The following is a 21,815-nucleotide window of genomic DNA, read 5'->3' on the forward strand; positions in this document are numbered from 1 at the left end:
ATAATCTCACTATAAATATCACTTCGTACGACGTATTTTCGCGTGACGTTGAGTTAATGTTAGTTTAATTATATATGGAAGTAGCATCACTAGCATCAAATCTAATTAAAAATAATAATTATATGTTTTCAACAATCAAATCATAAATGGCATTAATCGGCGGACAGGATCTTTATCTTATAATTATATGTATTTATTACTATATGTATTTATTTTATTAATTATTACTATTATTGGGTTAACAAAATTATTTTTAATTAAATTTAATGCATTATTTTTTTCTCATATAGTTATATCTTTTTGATTGAATAAATTGATGTGCATCAAAAATCGTAAAAATTAAATTTCTTTATTACATCTTACAATTAGTATTATTTGAATATACTCAAAAATCTTTATCTCTTTCTCATGGATCTCTCTAAGAGTGCAGATTCGATTTTTTAGCATGATGAAAATTTAAAATCGTTGCGTGTCGTTGCTTTAATATAATCTTAATTTTACATTTTTTTTAACTTTAAACAGGCAGTTAAATCTCTTTTGGAGATGATTTGTATTTGTTGATATATTTTTATATTATTTATTCCGAATTAAATTAACACAAATGAAACGCTTAAGTTTAGCAGTTAAAACATGTACACAAGTAGCCACAAACATACATCTACTGTTTGCTCTACTTTCATAACTTAGATTTTTCTATAATTTATTTATGGGAAATATTTAGCGCCTTATATACAATCTGATAATACGTAACATTTTTTGCAAATGAGCAAGATCTTAATAAGTTGTCAAAACAGAATAAACTTTTGATTAATATTTATTTTATTGATATATCGTATCGTATAACTTTGTTATAATTATCATGTCATTTCCATCATTACAATAATAACTTAATGCTTATTATATTCCTACTATTATTATACTATTTTCTTGACATTTCATATAATTGACTATATTGGAACTATTAACACCATAGACTGTTATCACATCCATAATGCAATGTAGCAATTTATGATCAAACTATCGAACTTGTTAGCTTTCATAAACAAGTTAATTAGTCGTCGTAAATAAATATTTTGTCGTCATATCGTTAATTTCGATCGCTATCGTTTCGGAATAGATCGTGACAAGTCATACAATCTCGATCTTGTTTGCCCGGTTAGATAACTACATTTAAGTCAACGCGGAAAGCGACATTCCAACGATAGTTGTATGAGTAAGGAGTATTAACAGCTCACATCTCTCGCTAAGTACATGATTGCATATTATTAACAGATCACGTAGGCTGCATGGATTTATATGAACATGATATATCGTGTGACAAATGTAAAAATAATAATATATATTATCATTAGTATGCAACATACTTCGGTGATATATTATTTGAAATACAAAAAAAATTATCAAGAGCTTATGATAATTTAAGATATTTAACATTTTAATTTAACTTAAAACGTATATTCGCTACGTTTTAAATGTGATTTATCTCTAAACTCTAATTTTGAATTTTGCGAATATACGTTTGATGATTACGGGGCTATACATTTGAGAAATGAGAATAATTCTAATTAATACGATCGCTCACATTACCTCGTTGGAAAAAGATATGCATCTTCCCCCTAATTTGACGTATAACCACGCGTATGCACGCGTGACAGGTCTAAACGCATTGGAATGACGCTCAGTTAAATAGCAAATGTCCACACCTCTGCGCACGTGTCAGAGATTAATGGCGCTTCTCGTGAAGAAGTAGAGAATGCTTTGCCATAAGAACAGTAACTGCATCAGAGGTAGCAGCACCGGTCTAGTGTAAATAATGAGTCAGCGATACTAATGCGCGTACGGTGCGCCTTAATTGCTTCTTCACATATCGATGTACTCACATAGTTGGCACGAGTATAAAATAAGCGCATTATACAATGACGCCTTCTAATTGGGTTATTATGCGCGTTTAGGATAATTTTTCAAACTAAGCAAGAATTACTATATTAAAATAAATATAATATATTTTTATAGTAGAATTAATTTAAAATTCTTACTAAACGTATTTAAATATAAAGTGTATAACATTAATTACGTACCGAATGAATATGAAATTTTATGCATATTAAAATACGAACCATAATACGTTTTGCACGTTACAAGTTTAAAATTTAACTAATTTAACTGATTTAATTAATTTTTTGACAAATTTATTTTTCATAACAAAATATTTATATATATAAAATACTATATATTAAACATTATATTTATATTATATCTGCCAATGAAATAAAATTGAAGACAAAATAATTAATTTTTGCTAATTTACGAAAAATAATTTTGATTAGGAAGAATTAAAACAGGGTTACAATTTGTAATGTATAAATACGTATGCGGAATAATTTTCCTGGAATATTTAAAACTTTAGTTAAATACAAGTCGGAAAATAAATTTGTTAGAAAATAATTTATATATTTTAAACATCAAACATAGACATAATTATTTTGATTACCCAACAAAATTATTTTCAAATTTGTAAAATTTTGAGATATTTTAATGAAACTGTTCTTTCTTATATATTGACTTAAAGTCGGCCACGGCATTCCTTCGACACTCTCAAGTCCAGGTCGCGAGAATGATTAACAGCTCGTTACTGCGACCGATATAGCCTCGCGCAGTTACAATGTAACAAGAATTAAACGTATCCGTAATTTAATACGTGCGATAATTGCATGCCGACGCGGTCATATCGTGAAAGAGGATGAATTCGCAATGTCGTATCGCTGTATAATTAAATCCGTATCCGTATTATTTCTAAATCTTGAAACAAGTAAATTAAATGAAATCTTATCGATTTATTGCTGCGTAAAATCCGTATTCAAAATTGGATCGTTCAAAATCTCGAGTATAGTGCACTGTTGCGATGGGATTAATACAATTATAAGGGTGTTAATTATATGAAGATAATAAATAATTTAAAGTCCGTACAAGGTAATTATCGGTCCGTTGCAGTGGTCGCGCATGGCTACACCGTGTAAAAAGATGATAACGCGGCCGCGATAGGAAAATGTGTGCGTATTCGCCGTGTGTCGTGTTCGTGCACGCAAGCGAGTAACGGTCGTTTCACGTGTGCCGTGAAAATATATTTTCATGCATCCTCAGACGGACACTTTTGGCACGCACCAGGCGGATACTTAGCGCTTACGATCGGTCTAACTTGACGTGATATGATCGAGGAAGCGTGCAACGCGCACCAACGTGATGTGAAAATATATTGATATATTGTTGTTTGCCAGGTCGAGCGCACAGTTGCTGATGATCTTTTTGTTGCATTTATATCATACGCTTGTATTACATTTTTACAGCTACCGTACACCTTATCACATTTGAGCAATAATGATTTTGAACTCATAATTCTTACAAAACGTGAAAAAACGAGAGAAATTGAAAATATTCGATATTTCCCACGAGAAATAGATGTAATGTTTTTTTTTTTTTTTTTTTTTTTTATAAAGAATTCTTTGATAATTTTTTTAATGCAATTTATTTTCTTTAATATAAAAAACAAATATTATAAAAGAGCGAGTTTTTCAATATTTATAGTGTGTTTCGATATTTATTAGTGTTATTTTTGTATAGAACTAATAAATGTATTGTGCCAAAAAAATGTCGCGTTTTAGTGCGAAGACTATATCGTTGGATAATTACGGATCGTTAGTGTATGTTGCAGAGCTTAGTGCGTATCTACATGCTGAATCTTGGCCACTTATGACGTGCTAGAATCACTCGAGAGACAATTGATCTTGTACAAGTGCTTTCTAGTGATCATGCACTGGATATCTCGCTAATTATATGCATATCGTATGTGTTTATGTATGTAGATACGAAGTTGCAAGGAGAGAAAACGAGAAAATTTCTATATTTTAAAATTTGAATATAAATTTATTAAATTTATTGAGATTGTAATTATTTAAAAGTTAAATAATTTTAAAGTATAAATTATGGATTTCTTTCTTTCTGCACTTCTTTCTCTTATATAATTTACACTATTGTTCATAAGTTCCTGAACACTTTTTAAAATAAAATATATACTTGCATAGTTTTTTTTGCAAGATAACTATAATAATTTAGTCTTTTTGTTTGCAATAAATAACAAAATGTCTCACGTATTGATTGACATTTAATAATTATTTAATTGATGATTTGAATATTAGATATTCTTTAAAAATGAAGAATCACCAATTAAATGCAGAATCATATCTAAAAAACAGAATAGTATCATGATGTTGCAAAAATACATTATATTGTTTGGTCTGATAAAAATTAGAAAGGTTCTTTTCGTAAACAGTAAACAAGTGAAAGATCGAATGATGTGGTGTGGTATGACCTCATTCGGATCCAGTATTTACCTGGAGAACATGCATATAGCGATTCATTTAAAACTGACACTACCAGTTTTGTTAAGTATCTTATAACGAATCAAATAATCTTTGAATGTGAAATTCATGTCGGCCTTCGAGAAAGTATGAACGATATTAAAATGGACTATGGACACACAAAAGAGTAAAATATATCAAAAACGTAATTTATCTTTTACTACCTGGAAAAAACGTTTCACTGAAATATCTAAAAATACATTTCACATATCCGATCTGAAAAGGATCTCATTTATCAAAATAATTATGTAGGATAGTTCAAATTGACTGCTAGAATAGCACAAATTTATCACAAATTTTTGTGATATTATTTCAAATCTAAACATTTTATATAATTTTTTTTATTGACCTAACAAAATCTATTTTCAGATTTATATTTCGGCTATATTTTTAGATATTTCAACAAAATCATTCTTGTCACGCATCCAACCGAATTATGTACACTAGGAAAAAAAATTATTTAGCTAGGATATTCTTTAAGCAACCAAATATTTTGTTTTATATAACAAAAAAATTTATTTGTTCTTGCAAAATACATTTTTCTATTTTGTTTCGTGGATTTTCTGCTTGTCAATTTCTGCATACTTGATGCAATACACGAGAAATGTTCGACCTTGTATAGATACGGCAGTGCTCATACCTTGTCTGCATATGGCGACACAAATACACGCATATTCACGACCATTCGTATACGATACATGCATGCCATCCCGCGTAATGTTAATACTCGTAGAAAAGTTACGTTTTCATAAATTAGCATGAATGATTATTGTTTTTGATCTGTGTAAAAAGCTGACATATCGATGATAATATTCCACATCTAAAATTCATTCGTATCGATATAATCATTGAAATGATGAGTTTCTTTTTCGAATGAATTGCGCAAGCTCTTTTGTGCGTGCGAGAAAAAAAAAACGAGCATACCAAAATGCCGCGTCATGCGGAATAATGCACTGCCGAGCAATGGCGGCAATACTGGTCAATTAACTCGAGTAATTAGACTCTCGTGATTTGCTGTTGTTCTTTCGTAACTGATTTTTGGCTAGATTCACCGATATCACCTATCGATGTCAAATTGTTCAAGAGCGGTGCAAGCAATGCAAAATAAACAACGAAGCATATCTTAACATATCTTTATGAAAGCATATCTTTATGAAAGAATACTTTTTATATTGCGTTAAGATTGACTATATAGAATTTTGCAGTGGTGGAAATCAATATTATATGATATCGCTTCAACAATCATTTATCGCACGAACGAGAAAACAAGGATCCTACCCTACAACGATCTTACTCTCCTATTTTTATTTCAACAACATATTTGATCTGCCAAAGATATCGCGGGATTAACATCTGCATGTCGGTACCCTAATTGGTGTCTATAATATCTTCCAGGAATGTGCATAGTCACGTGAGATTGCTTGTTCTAGGTCCAAGCAATCAGTATATTGCCCGCGTTAATGAATTTCTACCATAAAGGCATTGTCCATTTTGCATGATAGTACAATTATGATATATTATGATACAGTTTTATAATTACATTAATAATTTAGTTTGATGATGCAGTCTTCGATTCAATTCGTGTTACTTCATTATTAACAATGATCACAGTATAGCAATTGCTATCAATATATGCAATAGTTCACAATTAAATATTTGAATACGATTTTATGATCTTTTATTCTATGTTCTTGGATGTTCTTGGATTTCTTTCGTATAGTGCGTGCGTGTGTGTGTGTGTGTGTGTGTGTGTGTGTGTGTGTGTGTGTGTGTGTGTGTGTGTGTGTGTGTATAAGTATAGAGTTTATAAATGATATGAATATTTCTTCAAACGAGATTAGATGTCTAATTGTATTGCATTTATTGTTAACTTGTGCACATGAAATTTATACGAGCAGCATACTTTGACATTATTGATATACTTGATTAATATACTGATAAACTTGATTAATATACTTGTGTTTATCTGTCACTCAATATGAACGTATATGCTTTTTTTTTAATCATAGTCGAGATCATTTCTCATGTTTTTGCAGAAACTTTTTTCTCTTCCAGTAAATTCGATGAATACATCTGCAATATCTTTAAGTCGTACAAACAATATCGAACAATATCGCCTTTTTTTCAATATAGTTCAAGAGTGCAAAGCTGCCGCATTGAATACATTTGGGAACGAAAACCTTGACCATAACTGTCAAACAGTAAATCGACATCAAATAGTAATTACTGTTTACATTGCAATTGCATAGAAACACTTTGAAACACGCAAGGAATGACGCTATACACACAAATATAATGTATTTTTCGGTTTTCAATAGGTTTTCAAAAGCTACTATTGTTATCGAGAAATAATGTAACATTAAATAATATTAATTAAAACGGTTAACATCGTATAAATAATGATCTGTCTTTTAAAGACGAATTATCAATTTAGATGATTATAATATTGCATTAAATAAACATATCATTATCCTACATTAATGCTTGCTATTGCTTTGTTAATTACTTTATTTTTAATTAATTTATTTATTATTACTTCTTACATATTTATTTGAATAAAATTAGATAAAAGATAGATATATTGAGATTATTATAATTAACAATAATTGATGGCTTATTATTAAACAATAAATATTGGAAATGATATGTTTATTCGCAATGATATGTCTATTCCCGTTAGGAAACATGTTATTTCTTAAATACCAATGCCAAATACCAAAATGTGTCGGAATTTAGGGAAACCTAATTTGACGGGTATAAAAAGAACTTCAAAACGCCAGGATTTATTTTTAGTAAAGCGCGTCGCCGAATTTCCATCAGCGAACTAATGTTGACATTTTAATGCGTCTTGATTTCTTCTGGACAGTCGCGCGTTTCTCAGCTTTCTCAGATTCTCATTTGCGACCTGTTACATTCGCGAAGTGTCTTCGTTTTCTTAGTCTGTCTAGCAACAAACGGGACGTGGTCACGGACGGAATTAGACAGACGGCGGTCGACTTACTCGGCCGACTGTATTCTCGTATATTTGGATTTCATTCGCTTATAGTAACTCACTTGATGCAAATGATATTTGTAGCTTTTGCGTGCTATTGATTCCATGCAATATGAGAACAAAGATAGGTAAGTACGCACAAATGAAAATTATACTGAACAATTAGTACCGAACAACTATTCTGTACCTAGAATTCTGCCCGAAATTAATGAAATAAAAAGAGCTCATATTGGATTAATTAATATTGAATTAAAAAAACTTTATTTATGTATATTTAATTATTGAAGACATCTTACATGGAATACTTATAAAAAAATTGTTGCCTATGATATACAATGTATAATTTTGATGAAAGTTTATATATTAGAAAGAAACTAAATTGGAAGATCGTGTAATAGTAATAAAATTAATTTTTCTATAATATCATAATAAATCCACTTGCCTTTATTCGACCTAATTATATATTTTAATTTTTCGAAAAATTAAACTTATGTTTATTTTTATAAAAATAAAATAAACAAAAGTTTTAAAGAAACAAAGAGGAAAAAGACGAGAGCTAAACAGAAAAAATAAAATCAGAAAGAGGATCAATGCAATTTTTTAAAACAGATAGATAAAATATGGATGTGCAACTAGTAAGCGATAGAAAAAGAGGAAGGGAAAAAGGAAAAGGAGAGAAAAAGATAGTAAGCAAATTTCATACGTATCATATCTGTCATATCGCAGGAATGAATCCTCGTTAGCTTGATAGTTCGATATGAAATGTAGATAATTGTGAAAATAAATAAATAAGTCAACACACACATACACACACACACACACACACACACACACACACACACACACACACACACAACACACACACACACACAAACTTGAATATATTTATTGATTTTTATAATCATTTATATATGTTATTACGTATATGTTATTTTTAATAATTTCTAAAGAAAATAACTAAAGAGATTTTAAATTTTTATTTATCAGTTTTCATCGTTATTGGTACGCCATTATTTCATATATTATTTTCATATATTATGGAAAAAAGAAATTGTGATAGATTTGTATATATATATATATATATATATATACAATAAAATTTCTAATATATGAACTAATCTAAAACTATATGAAAATAATCTAAAATAGAATAATCTAAAACTATATAAATGATAAAATTTCTAATATATTAACTTTTGGATAACTTTCAAAGTTGCGAGATCGTTGCGTCTATGATGCATCTCTACGATTTCTTGCCAATTGATCTCAAAGAAATGAGCGTATCCTAATAAAAATCGACATAATCGTCACAAGACCGTTAGAGCTAATATCTTTTTTTTTTCGTTTTTTTTTCTAACTGGATCAAAATCGATGTGGTCGTTTTCGAATGTCGCCGCATATACCGTTGCAATTTCTCATTTTATCTCGAAGTGCAAGAGGTATGGCAACCGGTTAATACTTTTTCCGATAACACGATAGCGCAAGCTACTACTGCATGTTTTTGAATGAAGAAATCAAGAAATAAAGTGAATCAGAGGAAAGAAAAATTTTGTCTAAATGAAGAGGGTTTTACGATTATCGCAAAAAATAATGAATCATTTGGTATTCTATTGTTGAAATAAATTCGACTACGAACATGGCAAATTGCATATAATCATACTTACAAATTCCTAGGATGGTATCTTTTTGATAATTGTAAATAAAATATGTACACAATTTTACATTTGCAATACAACAACTGGATTATCTTATATGTTTTTAGAGAGACATATTAATCATCATCATTGTAATTGTCATTGCCATTGCATAATACGAATTCAAGAATCGAGCTCTGTTTATTCGAACATGAATATTATTTTTAAACTATTGAAAAAAATAATTTTGAAAATTTATTTATAATAAACAGAGCTCGATTCTTGAATATATATATATATATATATATATATACAATATATATATATATATATATATTATATATATATATATATATATATATATATATAATAATTTGTGTTAGATTTAATTAAAAAATTTAACATAAATTTTTAAAATTATTTTTTTCAATTTTATTGAAAATATATACTCAATATATATATATATAGAGTCATTATTTATATTACATTATACTGCATACTTAAAAGTAGTATATGTTACCGAAAATATTTTAACATTCTTTCAATATTACGTTATTGCCTAAAGCTATCGAGATCAATCGAATTGATTCGCTTACTGGGTCAAAGTTAATAGATGAAAATTCCCGATGATTGACTAATCAACGTTATTACTGCACGCAAAAACGCCATGGCATAAAACTTTTACGGCATCGTTAATTTTATTGTGCAGATATAACGTCTGTTACTTTTGCACTATTTATTACGACGTGTCGTCCCAATGCCAGTCTTCAGTAGGTGTATTAATACATCCTCATCGATCATTACTTTATCAAACGCGCAGTCAGTACGATTATGAATACAAATCGCAAGGTAGCATATGTATGGGCTTTCGTGAAATCTTTGCGGAGTGGCACGCAACAAGATAAACGCGCGATGGACGCATAACAAGAGCAATCCGCTGATTTCATCGGTACACTGACATGAGTAGCAGTGTGGATTCATACGGCCCTGAACTGCACATCTCTGCATGCAAGTGAGATTTCGAAGCGTATATGAGAGAGAAGCCGCGCGAATTGGCAAGGAGACCTAGACGCGGGGCCCAAAGAGGCACGGAGGAACGGCGGCAAAGAGGAAAAGAGAGGCTTGGTAGGCCGAGAGAAACCGGCAGACTTAAGAAAAGGAAGACGGAGGTTCTCCCCGTACTCTGGATGCGGGAGAGGGACGAGGGAAACGAACGTGAGAAGCCGAACGGAAGCAAAACAGGAGGGAAGATCGCGATTGCAGTCCCTGCACGGATGAGTTAATATGTGTAACTTAGGCACGGTGCTAGCGCGAGGAGGAAGTACTGCCTTTTTATTAAACGCGGCGCGAGAGGATGAGGCCGAGTGTCGGCTACGGGCAATCCGGTCGAGAAAATTGGCAATGCGTGCCGTAAGCTTGCATAACCGCAAGCTGGACGTAAAGGAACGCGCGCGCACGAGAGAGAGAGAGAGAGAGAGAGAGAGAGAGAGAGAGGGAGGGAGGGGGGGGGAGAGACGGAAGAATGACGAGAGCGGAATGAGGCATCGGTGCACATTGCACTTGCAGCGCGACGAAAGAGAAGGCAATACGACACGTGCACTTACATTAGCGCACACACACACACACACACACACACACACACACACACACACACACACACACACACACACACACCACACACACCACACACACACACACACACACACACACACACACACACACACACACACACACACACACACACACACGCGCGGTACAAGCGGGAAGCGCGGTTTTCCTTGGCATTAGCGGTAACAATGTGCGTAACATTTGAACACTGCGCGGCGCTTATCTTATCTAGAATGCAAGCGACGACTCGCTCGATAGGCGATACGACTGATGTGTGGTGTGCGGAAACCATATACGTACGAATTACATCGTGTGCGATACGCGAGGTTATATCTAGCGGAATGTTTTATCGAAAAACGTATTTCTGTAATATATAATTCGCACACGATGCGGATCTTCCCTTCGTTTAGTCTGCCTCGATTTGAAATATAGATTGTTTGACACGTAATTATCTGTCACGGTATCAAACTGGAGCCACCTCTAGCAGACCTTTAGTGAGAATAATCCCGCGCGCATGCACGCGCAAAGTGCAAGGACGATACTATGTGCAACGTAGAGAGCTTTTTTTAGACAGTACTGTTCTTTTAGAAGCGGCAATATATTTATATACGCAAGGCCTTAAGATCATTACGTATATCCTGAGTTTCTCTCTCGTTTTTTCTTTTCCCTTCCTTTTTTTTTCATTTTTTTTTGGTTTGCAAATCTGATCGTGAGAGATCGTCGTTTTCAACTTTTAATATAACTTCTCTTCATAATTAAATTTTAAATATATTTTCTTTGTATATATGTATTTAAATGCAAATTTATACGCATACACATGCATGCCCGCGCGGATGTGTATCATCAACGTTTGTACAATGATAGGAGACGAATAGTTTTTCATACTGCGCATAATACGCACGTGCACACAACGTGAATCTCACGAGTACATCGAGTAATGCGAATTAAATAATGATCTCATACTCCTCGAAGTTACATTCGCCAACTCAGAGCCAAGCTTCGATGCCTCGTGCGAGTATCGCGTTTCTGCAAAGATAGATAATGTTCACTTTGCACACGCATCTAATAATCACTAGTTGCTCGCGTCATACGTGCATTATCATGCGCATTGTAATAAATAATTTATTGATTACCAACGACGAACTTATATGATTACTGATCGCAATTAATGTAATTAAGTCTTTCTTGGCATGAAAACAGGCTGTTTTTATTAAATGCGTAAACGCATTCTTGCTGCTTTAAATTTAATTGGTTTTTAAATTCAAATGCGAGCTGTAGATGTTTGATAACAATGCGCACTTCATGGTCAACTTATTCAAATTAATAGCGGCATAATGCGAGGCTTACACGTCGTTTATTTCTCATTGAGAAACTATGTTAATATAATGAGAAACATGATTTTTTGCTTTTATTAATTTTTTTTTATTTTATTTACTTATAATTTGTAGAAAAATATATATATTAAAATGCAAGACGAGATTAGAAGATTTCAAATATTTTAATTTTTATATATTTATAATTTTTTTATATATTTGTAACATTTTGCTTTTTATTATTTTACGACAAAGATTAACGTGATTTAATACGAAAATGAACATAAAGTAATAGATGAACATAAAGTATAGATTTATTGATTACATAATATATAGTATATGTGCGTAATACATACATCTTAAGTATATTTTTATTAAATATTTAGATAAATTTAATAGTCATCTTCAAATCTAATTTAAACTATTTGATTCTGGTCTTAAAAATCCTTGCTATCTCACGATTTTCACATCGCCTTCATTAATTCTTACGTCCCTTTATTGCAATTTAGCAACTTTTACTGTGTGACTGAGTTTTTTTCTATAGAAGAAACTCAGGAAATCAGGACTCGGATGGTGAAAGAAAAAAAAAAAAGAAAGAGAAAGGCCAGAGCAGGACTTAAAGGCTCCGAGAGCATAAAATGGTAAACGACCCTTTGCACGCGGGAGACATAACAGCAGGCAAGCCGATTTATATGCGCTCCTTAGCTCGCGCGTGCACGCACTTTACGATATGTAAAACCACTAGCACAGGCATTGTGCGTCGTCGGTGCTCCATCGTAAAACCGGCTGTCCGAACTGCCTTAACTTTGAAAGACTTTCGAATAATATTACAACTTTTGCATCGCGTATGGCTGTTCGCTCTCAACGTGCGCAAGGGGGTTGTATGCGCCGTTCAGGGCGCTGACTCATGGCTTTACTCCTTCCTGCTATTTCATTCGTTACATTTGTTACACCTTGATGCCTTCCTTTTACGTACACTCTTTTCGATTTCGAAATTAATTATCGCCTTATAAGCGAGCATCATCTTTTCGGGCTATTATATTGAAAAAAATAAGAATTGATATTAAAATATATATTTATTCATTTATAAATTTTCCTTCTTTATTTTTTTTTTTTTTTTTTTAATTTGAAATAAATTGTCTTCAACATTAAACAGGAAAATATTTTTATTAATTATAGAAAATATTACGATTAAATTATTTGATTTTATAATCGTAAACCGATTTGAAAAATTTATATGAGAGTATTTACGTATTTACAGTTATATGTTTTCCTTAGGAAGTCTATAATTTGTTACTAATTGATCCTCGCTGCTGTAGATGGCAATTAATATGAATTAAACTAGCAGTCGGAACGGTAAAACTCGTGCAAAGACTATGTGATTATTTTAATATGTCCAAGACGGCATATTTTCTTCATAAATAATAGTATTTTCATAAATTGTGCGTGTAGTTTTGTACACTCGTTGCATATGCTCAAGCTTGCTGTGCATCGCAACAGATGACTCCAGAAAGGATAATAATATTACCATCGAGAAAACCGGTAATCTCAATGCGGGAAGAATGCATGTGCATCGCGAACTGTTTGCTGATATATGTATAGTTTGTCGCGGCTAAATTACAGAGATTATGTTAAGAGAGTAAAGAAAAGACTAAAGAAGGAAGAACGTTGGAATGATAGACTAACTGGCAATGTTACGCAGATAAATGGCAGATAAATGGACGACTGATAAGATGATAAGATGATACTGATAAGATGATACTAGAAAAATCGTTTATCTGCGCTAGCGAAAGCAATACCGATTAGAATATATAAGATTTCAATGTATTTGCATCTTAAGGAAAGTCAAAAAAAGATTTGAACGTGCCAAAATTTCACTAAACTTTGACATCGATACAAACATAGAAATGAATTGAATACGAAAATATTTTTCCGTGATAAAATATTTAATTTACATCAACTAAAAATATAATATAAGTTGCTAACAAAAGAATTAAATTCATTCATATTCCTGTATTAACGAGTCAAAGTTTATACTGAATTTCCACTTTTTTATCTGCTTAAATCGAGGACATGGAAAAATTAAAAAAAAAAAAGAAAAAACAAAGACAAAAACATGTTTTAAAATGTGCAAAGTAATTTTTATTTTACAAACGTTATTAACATTACTATTTTATGTTACATTTATTAATTTATTTAAATATGATATTTCAAATATGATATTTGAATCGTTGTGATCTGCATTTTCATGCTTCAACTAGCCGTGATCTTAATACCGAATGATTCCGATAAGCAATAAAAACATGTTGCGCTTCCCTTAGTTTCGCGAGCTTTATATTTGGCGTCACTTCGGCTCACGATGGATGAAGGTGACGTCACGTAATTCTAAGGCGACCGGAAGTTATGGCGATTAAGTAAGCCAGCGAACACGCAGCTGCAAATCCTATTTCTGAGCACGTTTGATCCGATAATACTCTATTATTCGTAATACCTATCGCGATGTTGAAGTTACCCCTTATAAGTCATATATAACTCTAGTCTATTAAAATATATATTTTAAAATCCATTCTTAATTTTCTGTTTGTACTGTAATGGTAACACTTACGTAGACGCATACAATTATTTTTTTTTTTTTTTAATGACTTTCATTATTACGCTTAGAGATTATTACATTCACTTCGTGAATTTTTTCTTTAATGTAATACCTATTTTTACTCTGCGAAAAATAGTATTATAAATCGCATAAAATTATTTTTCAAACACAATTTCATTGTTTCGATTGTAGATATCTTTCCTGCCTCGAGGTTTAAGCACGTAGGATTAAAGTTTCGAGTATCGGTGTTTACAAGCGACGATATGGCGTTAAAAAGTCGCGCGATTGCGGACATTTCTCGCGGCGAAAGGATCGAGCGAAACGAACGTATACGCAAAGCTACGCCATTGGCTGTAATTTACGAGGCAACATATTTTTATGGCTGGCTACTCTTTATGTTGCTTGGATTCATCTTCCAGATTGCATCTGGAATAAATCATTCCTATATTGGGTAGCGTGAATGTCGTCCGAAAGATCACCAACTTACTCCGTATTTTACCTAATCCTACAATTTCTATGTAATATGAAAGAAAAAGTTCATATTATTAATTGATAACGTTGAACGATTGCCTCCGCGAGAGAGAAATTGCTTGTAGTTAATTTTTATTGCGAGAAAATGCAATCTTTTACGTAACTCTCTGTCGTGTCGTCGAATGTTAAAGCTATTTGTATATTCAAAACGGAGAAATTATAGCTTTTTCCATTAATAATAATCACATATAATACAGATTATTTTATTTATTTTTCTATAAAGATTTTCTGTAAAGATTTACGATTAAATATTTGAATGATTACAATTTGACAACAATAAAGTTTGTGCTTTATAGCACACGAAAAAAAATAGAAATTAAAATTAATATTTATAGTAAAGAAAGTAAAATTAATTATAATTTTAATAATTAATAAATCTACATAGGTATCTATTTTTTGCTGCTAACAAGATTTAACATTTAACATTTTTTCTTTCTTTTTTTATCTCCTTAATAAATATGCTTTTAATGCCGAATCGAATATCGAATCTTTCTCGAAGAAGAACTGAATGATAGCTAAAACAAGTATGCAGATACAGCCTCTAAAGTTACGACTTGATAGATGCGTTATAAATCAGCCTGCATCAAGAATCTGTGAGGATTCCCTGCAATCAAGCAACGTCACTCGCAACATGTTGAACCGGCAATTATTGGTTCTAAGTGAGAGTACTATGGCTTCGCGAGTTGAAACTGAATTTTTTGAAACTGTCACATAATCTTTAGCGTATAATAAATTCTGTTATCTTACGTATATAACTCACTGTGGTTGAAGGGCAATTTTCAAGCGTCCTCATAATCAGTATACATGTTAGACAAGAGTCCGCCGCGATTAAACAAGTCGACGTGTAAGCCACAGGAAATTTATGTTTCAAAATAGAAAATAAAAAATATTTTGTGCTATAAATTGATGTAGCACAAAATATTATGTTATAGTATTTCTTTTCGACGTTAATTCTCTTTTTTTGGGGCTTTGACTCTTAATTATTAAATATTGTTAGTTTTAATATGACTTAAATTGATATTTCTTAAAAAAATATCAATATAGCCCAAACACATGAAAATCAAAAGAAATGATAATAGAGGGTTTATTATGGGCAAAATAAAAAATTGGATGTTCTCACAATAAATAACGATGTATTAATAATAAAAAAAAAAATGTAAATCAACTGATGAGAAAACCCAAATTTTTTCTTTTGCCCGTAATAAATTCCCGTATCATTTATTATCATTTCTTTTTATATTTCTTATTAATGTTTGTCTATATCCTGCATCTTTTGGATTTGCACGCAAAGTGAGAAACTTTTGAAATAAAGCGTTGCGATTTATACGTAATACTTGACCGTTCGATAACATTATAAGTGGTTCAGTTCAATGGACGCTAGAAACTCCGACAATCAGAGAGGCAACTAATTTAGGTCGCTTATGATGTCTCTAACTTTATGCTACAACAGAAGCTTGAGAAAAGAAGAAGAAGGCTCGACAGTGAATGGTATTCATTATCTTCGCAGGAGTGGTAACAATTAAAATTAAATTCCACCAATTAAGCAATGAAAGCACAAAAGGCAACTGTCGAGTGAAATCGCATCCGTACGATAGATCGTTTTATGCCCTTGATAATTGAGAGGGAGGATTTGTTTGAGGCATTGCGGGAAACTTGTTCTGATAGCCCGGCTTAGAGCAATTAAATTCTACTAACTATGTATTAAATTTTAAAATCTCGCCGACATAATATCTTGAAATGATTATTTAATAAATATTGTGATTATGATTTTGTTGTATATATTATCCTTTAAATTTGATCTAATAATATCTAATTAGCGAATTTTAATCTAATATCTAATTAGCGAAATGTTTTACTAGATGTCTATCAGGGGATAATAATAAAATAGTGAAAAGGAACTGATATTATACAAGATATCAGAAAAGAAATGTTTTTCTATTTTTCGTGACATTTTTATGTAATACTTTGCAATTTGATACTTTACAATTTAATACTTGTTATTATATTCATTATATCAATTAATTAACAGATAAGAAATGAGCAATTGTTTGTGATGTAAAAGAAGTACACAAAGAATATATGATATATTAGGTCTTCGTAATATCATGTTAAATTAATCTTAATTAAGCTTTCAATTTTATCCGTAATGACTAAAATTATATTTTTTTTTCTTTTTCAGTCATTCATGATGACTCAATGTCATCATTCATGATGATCCAACAAGCGGCATGCAGTTATCTCTCGCCACCGAGGGTTCTAAGAGGTCCAGATGAGAGACTACTTATTGGAATAAAATCGCCTCAGGATCCATTCCAAAGTTTACCAGTTTGGCCTCCTAATCCCCTACCAATATTAACGACAAATACGTTTCCGTTCCCTGAAAACTCATTTAAACCTCGCACTGAGCCATCTCCCGAACCTCTCTCTTCTACCGAAACTCCTACTGAATCCTCTGTTGAACATTCTACTGAACATTCTATTGACCCTCCTACTGAATCTTCTACATATTACTGGTAAGTCTATTTTATCTTATTTATTTGTAACTTTAATCCGTAAATGCTCGCGGAGAAAAAATTAATTTGACTCACGTTTTAATTTATTTATATCTTATGTTTTAACAAAACCATTTCCATTTTTATTTATAAGTAATTATAAACTGAGAGATGTGTTTTAAATATAAAATAACAATTTTTAAGCATTAGAAATTAGAAGTTCATATCTTAAAAAATATTTCTTTACATAACATTTCGATTAGTAAAGGTAAGTCTAGGTCAGTTTGACTTCATGCGAATACTTACAGTTTAATGAAAGCTGATCGGTTCGATCGCAAAGACATAAAGAACTATGATTTAATTATGCATCAAATATTTAATTATGCAGGGGTTAATATATTTTATATTATTATTTAACTATGGCATGCAAAGCGGCCGATAAAATCGAACTTAATATTAAGTAAGAAAAAGATTAGTTTTCGGTTTAGAACATAAATCGCGGTTTCCATTATTCCTTGTGCTCTTCCTTTGTTTGAGTCGTCAAGAGTCCGGGGTCATAATCGCAAATCCGGTGCTCATAAAACAGATTCTAAGCTATAAAATTCCCTTCCTTCGAAGACTCACGTAGACCGTGGCGTTTAGATCAGCAAACGGCTGCTCATCCTTCTGATTTCATCCGCCTCTGCTTTCTCTGCTACTCTTCCTCTTTTATTTTATTTCTTTCTCTATCGCTAAACTTTTTTCTTTTGAGAAATTTTCGATTTTTAACATCTGCAATAACGAATGCGCTTATGTTATTATTGTGTAATATTGATAAAAATCAAACCTATTGATTTATCAAGAATTATAATCAGTATCAATTGTAAAAGACCATTTGCTACCGTCCCAAGAAGATTACGGCAACCCTCGATTAATTACTGATATTTTCCAGGGATTTCCGCGTTTCGTGCACATTTGCATATTTAGATAAAATGGAGACACATGTATATTTATAAAACAATACGATTAATCATAAAAGATTATGATCACATCAAGAAAACGTTAAATAATTTTGTATTACATCAAGTTATATCGCATAGAGTGAATGATAAATTATACAGTAGCTTTTTTACATTAAAGAAAAGATATGCATTAATATTGATTTTGTTATTAACTTTATCAGAGCAATAATACAAAGATGTATCGATCCTTCCGTCTTTCCGCGGCTTTGATGGTAACAATACTACAAAGAATTGAATTTATGAGTAATATCAGTAATAATCAGTTCTCTCCTTCTCATTCTTGTGTTCCCAATGATTATTGCTCTTGTTGGATGATTTAAAAAAAATTTTTATCATTCGTGAAAAAAATCATTCGTGAAGAATTCTTAAATCCGGTGTCAGAGTTATCGGGATTACACGCTGCCTCAAAGATAAGCTGTCTACAATTAATTCGTTCTCATTCATTTGCTACTGTCCCAAGGAGATTACGGCAACCCTCGATTAATTACTAATATTTTCCAGAGATTTCCGTTTCTTGCACATTTGCATATTTAGATAAAATGAAGATACATGTATATTTATAAAACAATACGATTAATCATAAAATTTATTTAGGAAAGAACAAATTTAAACTAAAATCACGAGTTTCCGTGGATATAAATTACTATTCTTTTATTATATAAGTTTGTAAAATTATTTTAATAGTTCTATTTTTGTTTTGGTTAATTAAAATTAACATAGTATTAATTAAAAATAATAGATGTATTTTAAATTGTATACCACTCTTCCGCAAGATTTATTGAAAGCTGAATTAATCTTGTTTTTTTTTTTTACGCATGACAGTGATTTTTTTTCAAAATGAAAAGGAGTCGATTCTTAGCGAACAATTTTTTCACATTGATACTGAATAATATATCCGTGAAGAAAAGATGTATGCAATGATGCAAAGGGAAAAGGAAATAGATTTAATTAAAGAGAAAGGGGGCTTTTTAAAATAAGACATACGTCATAAACATACATAAAACATTTCTTTTTCTGTTTTAATATTTACAAAGGATTAGTCAACGAAAGTGGTATGTTAATACGATCACGAAAGAATGCATGCTATGATACGAAAATAGAAGAGAGCGAGATAATGGCGGTCATCACCTCAAAGAGTTGAAAATATATAATTAAATATCAACATTAAAGATTGTGATCATTATATGATTGTGATAATCATTAATATTTCAATATATCTGCGATGCATTCTTATATTCGAACTGATGTTAATAGAAATTAATATTTCTTTTTATTCTATTATATATACGCATAGATGTATGAATAAATACTATTTGTATATTTACTATTTGTATACTCAAATATTCTAATCATTTCGGCCGAATACTATTCAAATAATCTCTACTCATTCTTGATATTCTTTAAAATATCAATATCAATTTCTATCGCACTACATGTCTGCATTCTCCGACGCTATATGTCTAAAAGAAAAAAATGAAGATGCAGTTTTATAATAATATACTGTTACATCTGCGGTCCGCAAACCGCAACATCTTCACTGTCGTTCCCGGCGCATCGATATTCACATCTGCGAACATCTCAATTTCATATCGGTATCAATTTGAAACTTTAAAATTTACAATATCATCGACGAGAATTATTGGTTTACTGGCATGGATCCAAACTGAAAAAAACGATGATTGCAAAGAGCCGATCGCTTTTATCATATAAATTATCTCTTACGATTATGTTTAATAGTTGATACGCTAGAATATATATCGTCTCTGAGAATGCCGGAGAAGAAATCCAGCTTTAGCGGATGCTTACGATCCGTCGTTGGAATCGAGAGGGCATCAACGTTGCGGCGCAATGGTAGTCATAAAACGACCTAAAAATGCACGGCTCGCTAAACGACGCACGGCGATACCCGCGATATGAAAATGGAAGCGGTAATTAAAACGTCGGCGCGGATTGTCGGCTATCTCGGATACTGATTGCTTCCACTCCGTGATTAGGGTTGTTGAAAGTGAATCGGTCTCTCCGTCGGACGCTCGTTTTCTGCGCCGACGGTGGACCGAACGATGGAATCCGGCAAGCAATCGCGTAGTTGACTCTTTGCTCACCCATGTATATATATATAAATATATATAATATATATATATATATATATAACCGACATATATATATATATATATATAACATGCATACATACACACCCACACCCACACACACACACACACACACACACATATATATAAATTTGTTTTTGTGATTTCCTGTTAGCATTGATTATTACTTGATAAAAGAAGAATATGTATATATATATATATATATTCTTCATTGAAGAAGACATAAAAAAAAGAAGTGTGTGTGTGTGTGTGTGTGTGTGTGTGTGTGTGTGTGTGTGTGTGTGTGTGTGTGTAGTAGAAAAGTATATATACTTCATTAAAAGTATATATATATATATATATATATACTTTTAATGAAGTACATATATTTTTCAATGAAAAATATATATATTCTTCTTTTTTCATTACGAAAACGAATTTCTTACGAATGGCGAATTTTGTTCGTCGCCATATGTTTTTGGAATTTTTTGCAACACAAATTACACGATACAACGGACACAATGTCGTATCTCGATATTTCTTCTTGCATATTTTTTACTCGAGGGAAACACATTTACGCGGTATATGAATATGAAGCATAATGCAATCTCTCTCTTGATGTTTTTTTTTTCTATATTATTTTTCTATATTATTATATCGTAAATCGATTCGGCGAAATATACGTGGCGACCGTTGCGTGCGACCGACTCATTAGAGTAATTATATACATTAATATTCCTCTCCCGGCTTGTCGGCAGAGAAAAATCGATCGTCGCCGATTTAATGTCGCGTATGCGACAGAGCGAGAATTCGTGATCGCTCCTAATAGTTGCAATAAGGGTTCAGCGAATCGTCGGAGGAATTAGTCCCGCTTTTGCAATAAGCAGCATCAATGTAATCAGACAGGTCGCTCGGAGTGGCCTTAACGACGGTCGTAAACGCGGCTCGCTTTACAGCTTAGTGGGTATTTTTTTCTTTTTTTCTTTCTTCTACAGTGTACACCTCCTTCTACCTCGTCATCGTCGTCGTTGCCTTCTTGTTCTCCTTAAAGCCACTTCTACGTTCGCCATCGTCGCAAAGCCGTAAGTGAGGTGCACCCCGGTCTCCCGCTTATTTTGCTCCGGGCGCAGTAAACTATCAGAGTTTATG

At 31.9% G+C, this 21,815-nt stretch overlaps 1 protein-coding gene across 2 annotated transcripts in view; it reads left to right on the forward strand.

Annotated features, from left to right (window-relative positions):
• dsx (transcription factor doublesex) overlaps positions 1–21,815 on the forward strand; it is a 100,868-nt gene that overhangs the window by 64,788 nt on the left and 14,265 nt on the right. For both annotated transcript variants that reach the window (XM_089074833.1, XM_089074832.1), the window contains one exon: positions 17,266–17,599. In XM_089074833.1, the coding sequence (XP_088930959.1) occupies positions 17,266–17,599 (334 nt within the window). The remainder of the gene's footprint in view (positions 1–17,265; positions 17,600–21,815) is intronic.

The sequence above is a fragment of the Pogonomyrmex barbatus genome, unplaced genomic scaffold, assembly GCF_055798465.1.
Source record: "Pogonomyrmex barbatus isolate J1 unplaced genomic scaffold, ASM5579846v1 scaffold18, whole genome shotgun sequence".
NCBI classification, from domain to species: domain Eukaryota; kingdom Metazoa; phylum Arthropoda; class Insecta; order Hymenoptera; family Formicidae; genus Pogonomyrmex; species Pogonomyrmex barbatus.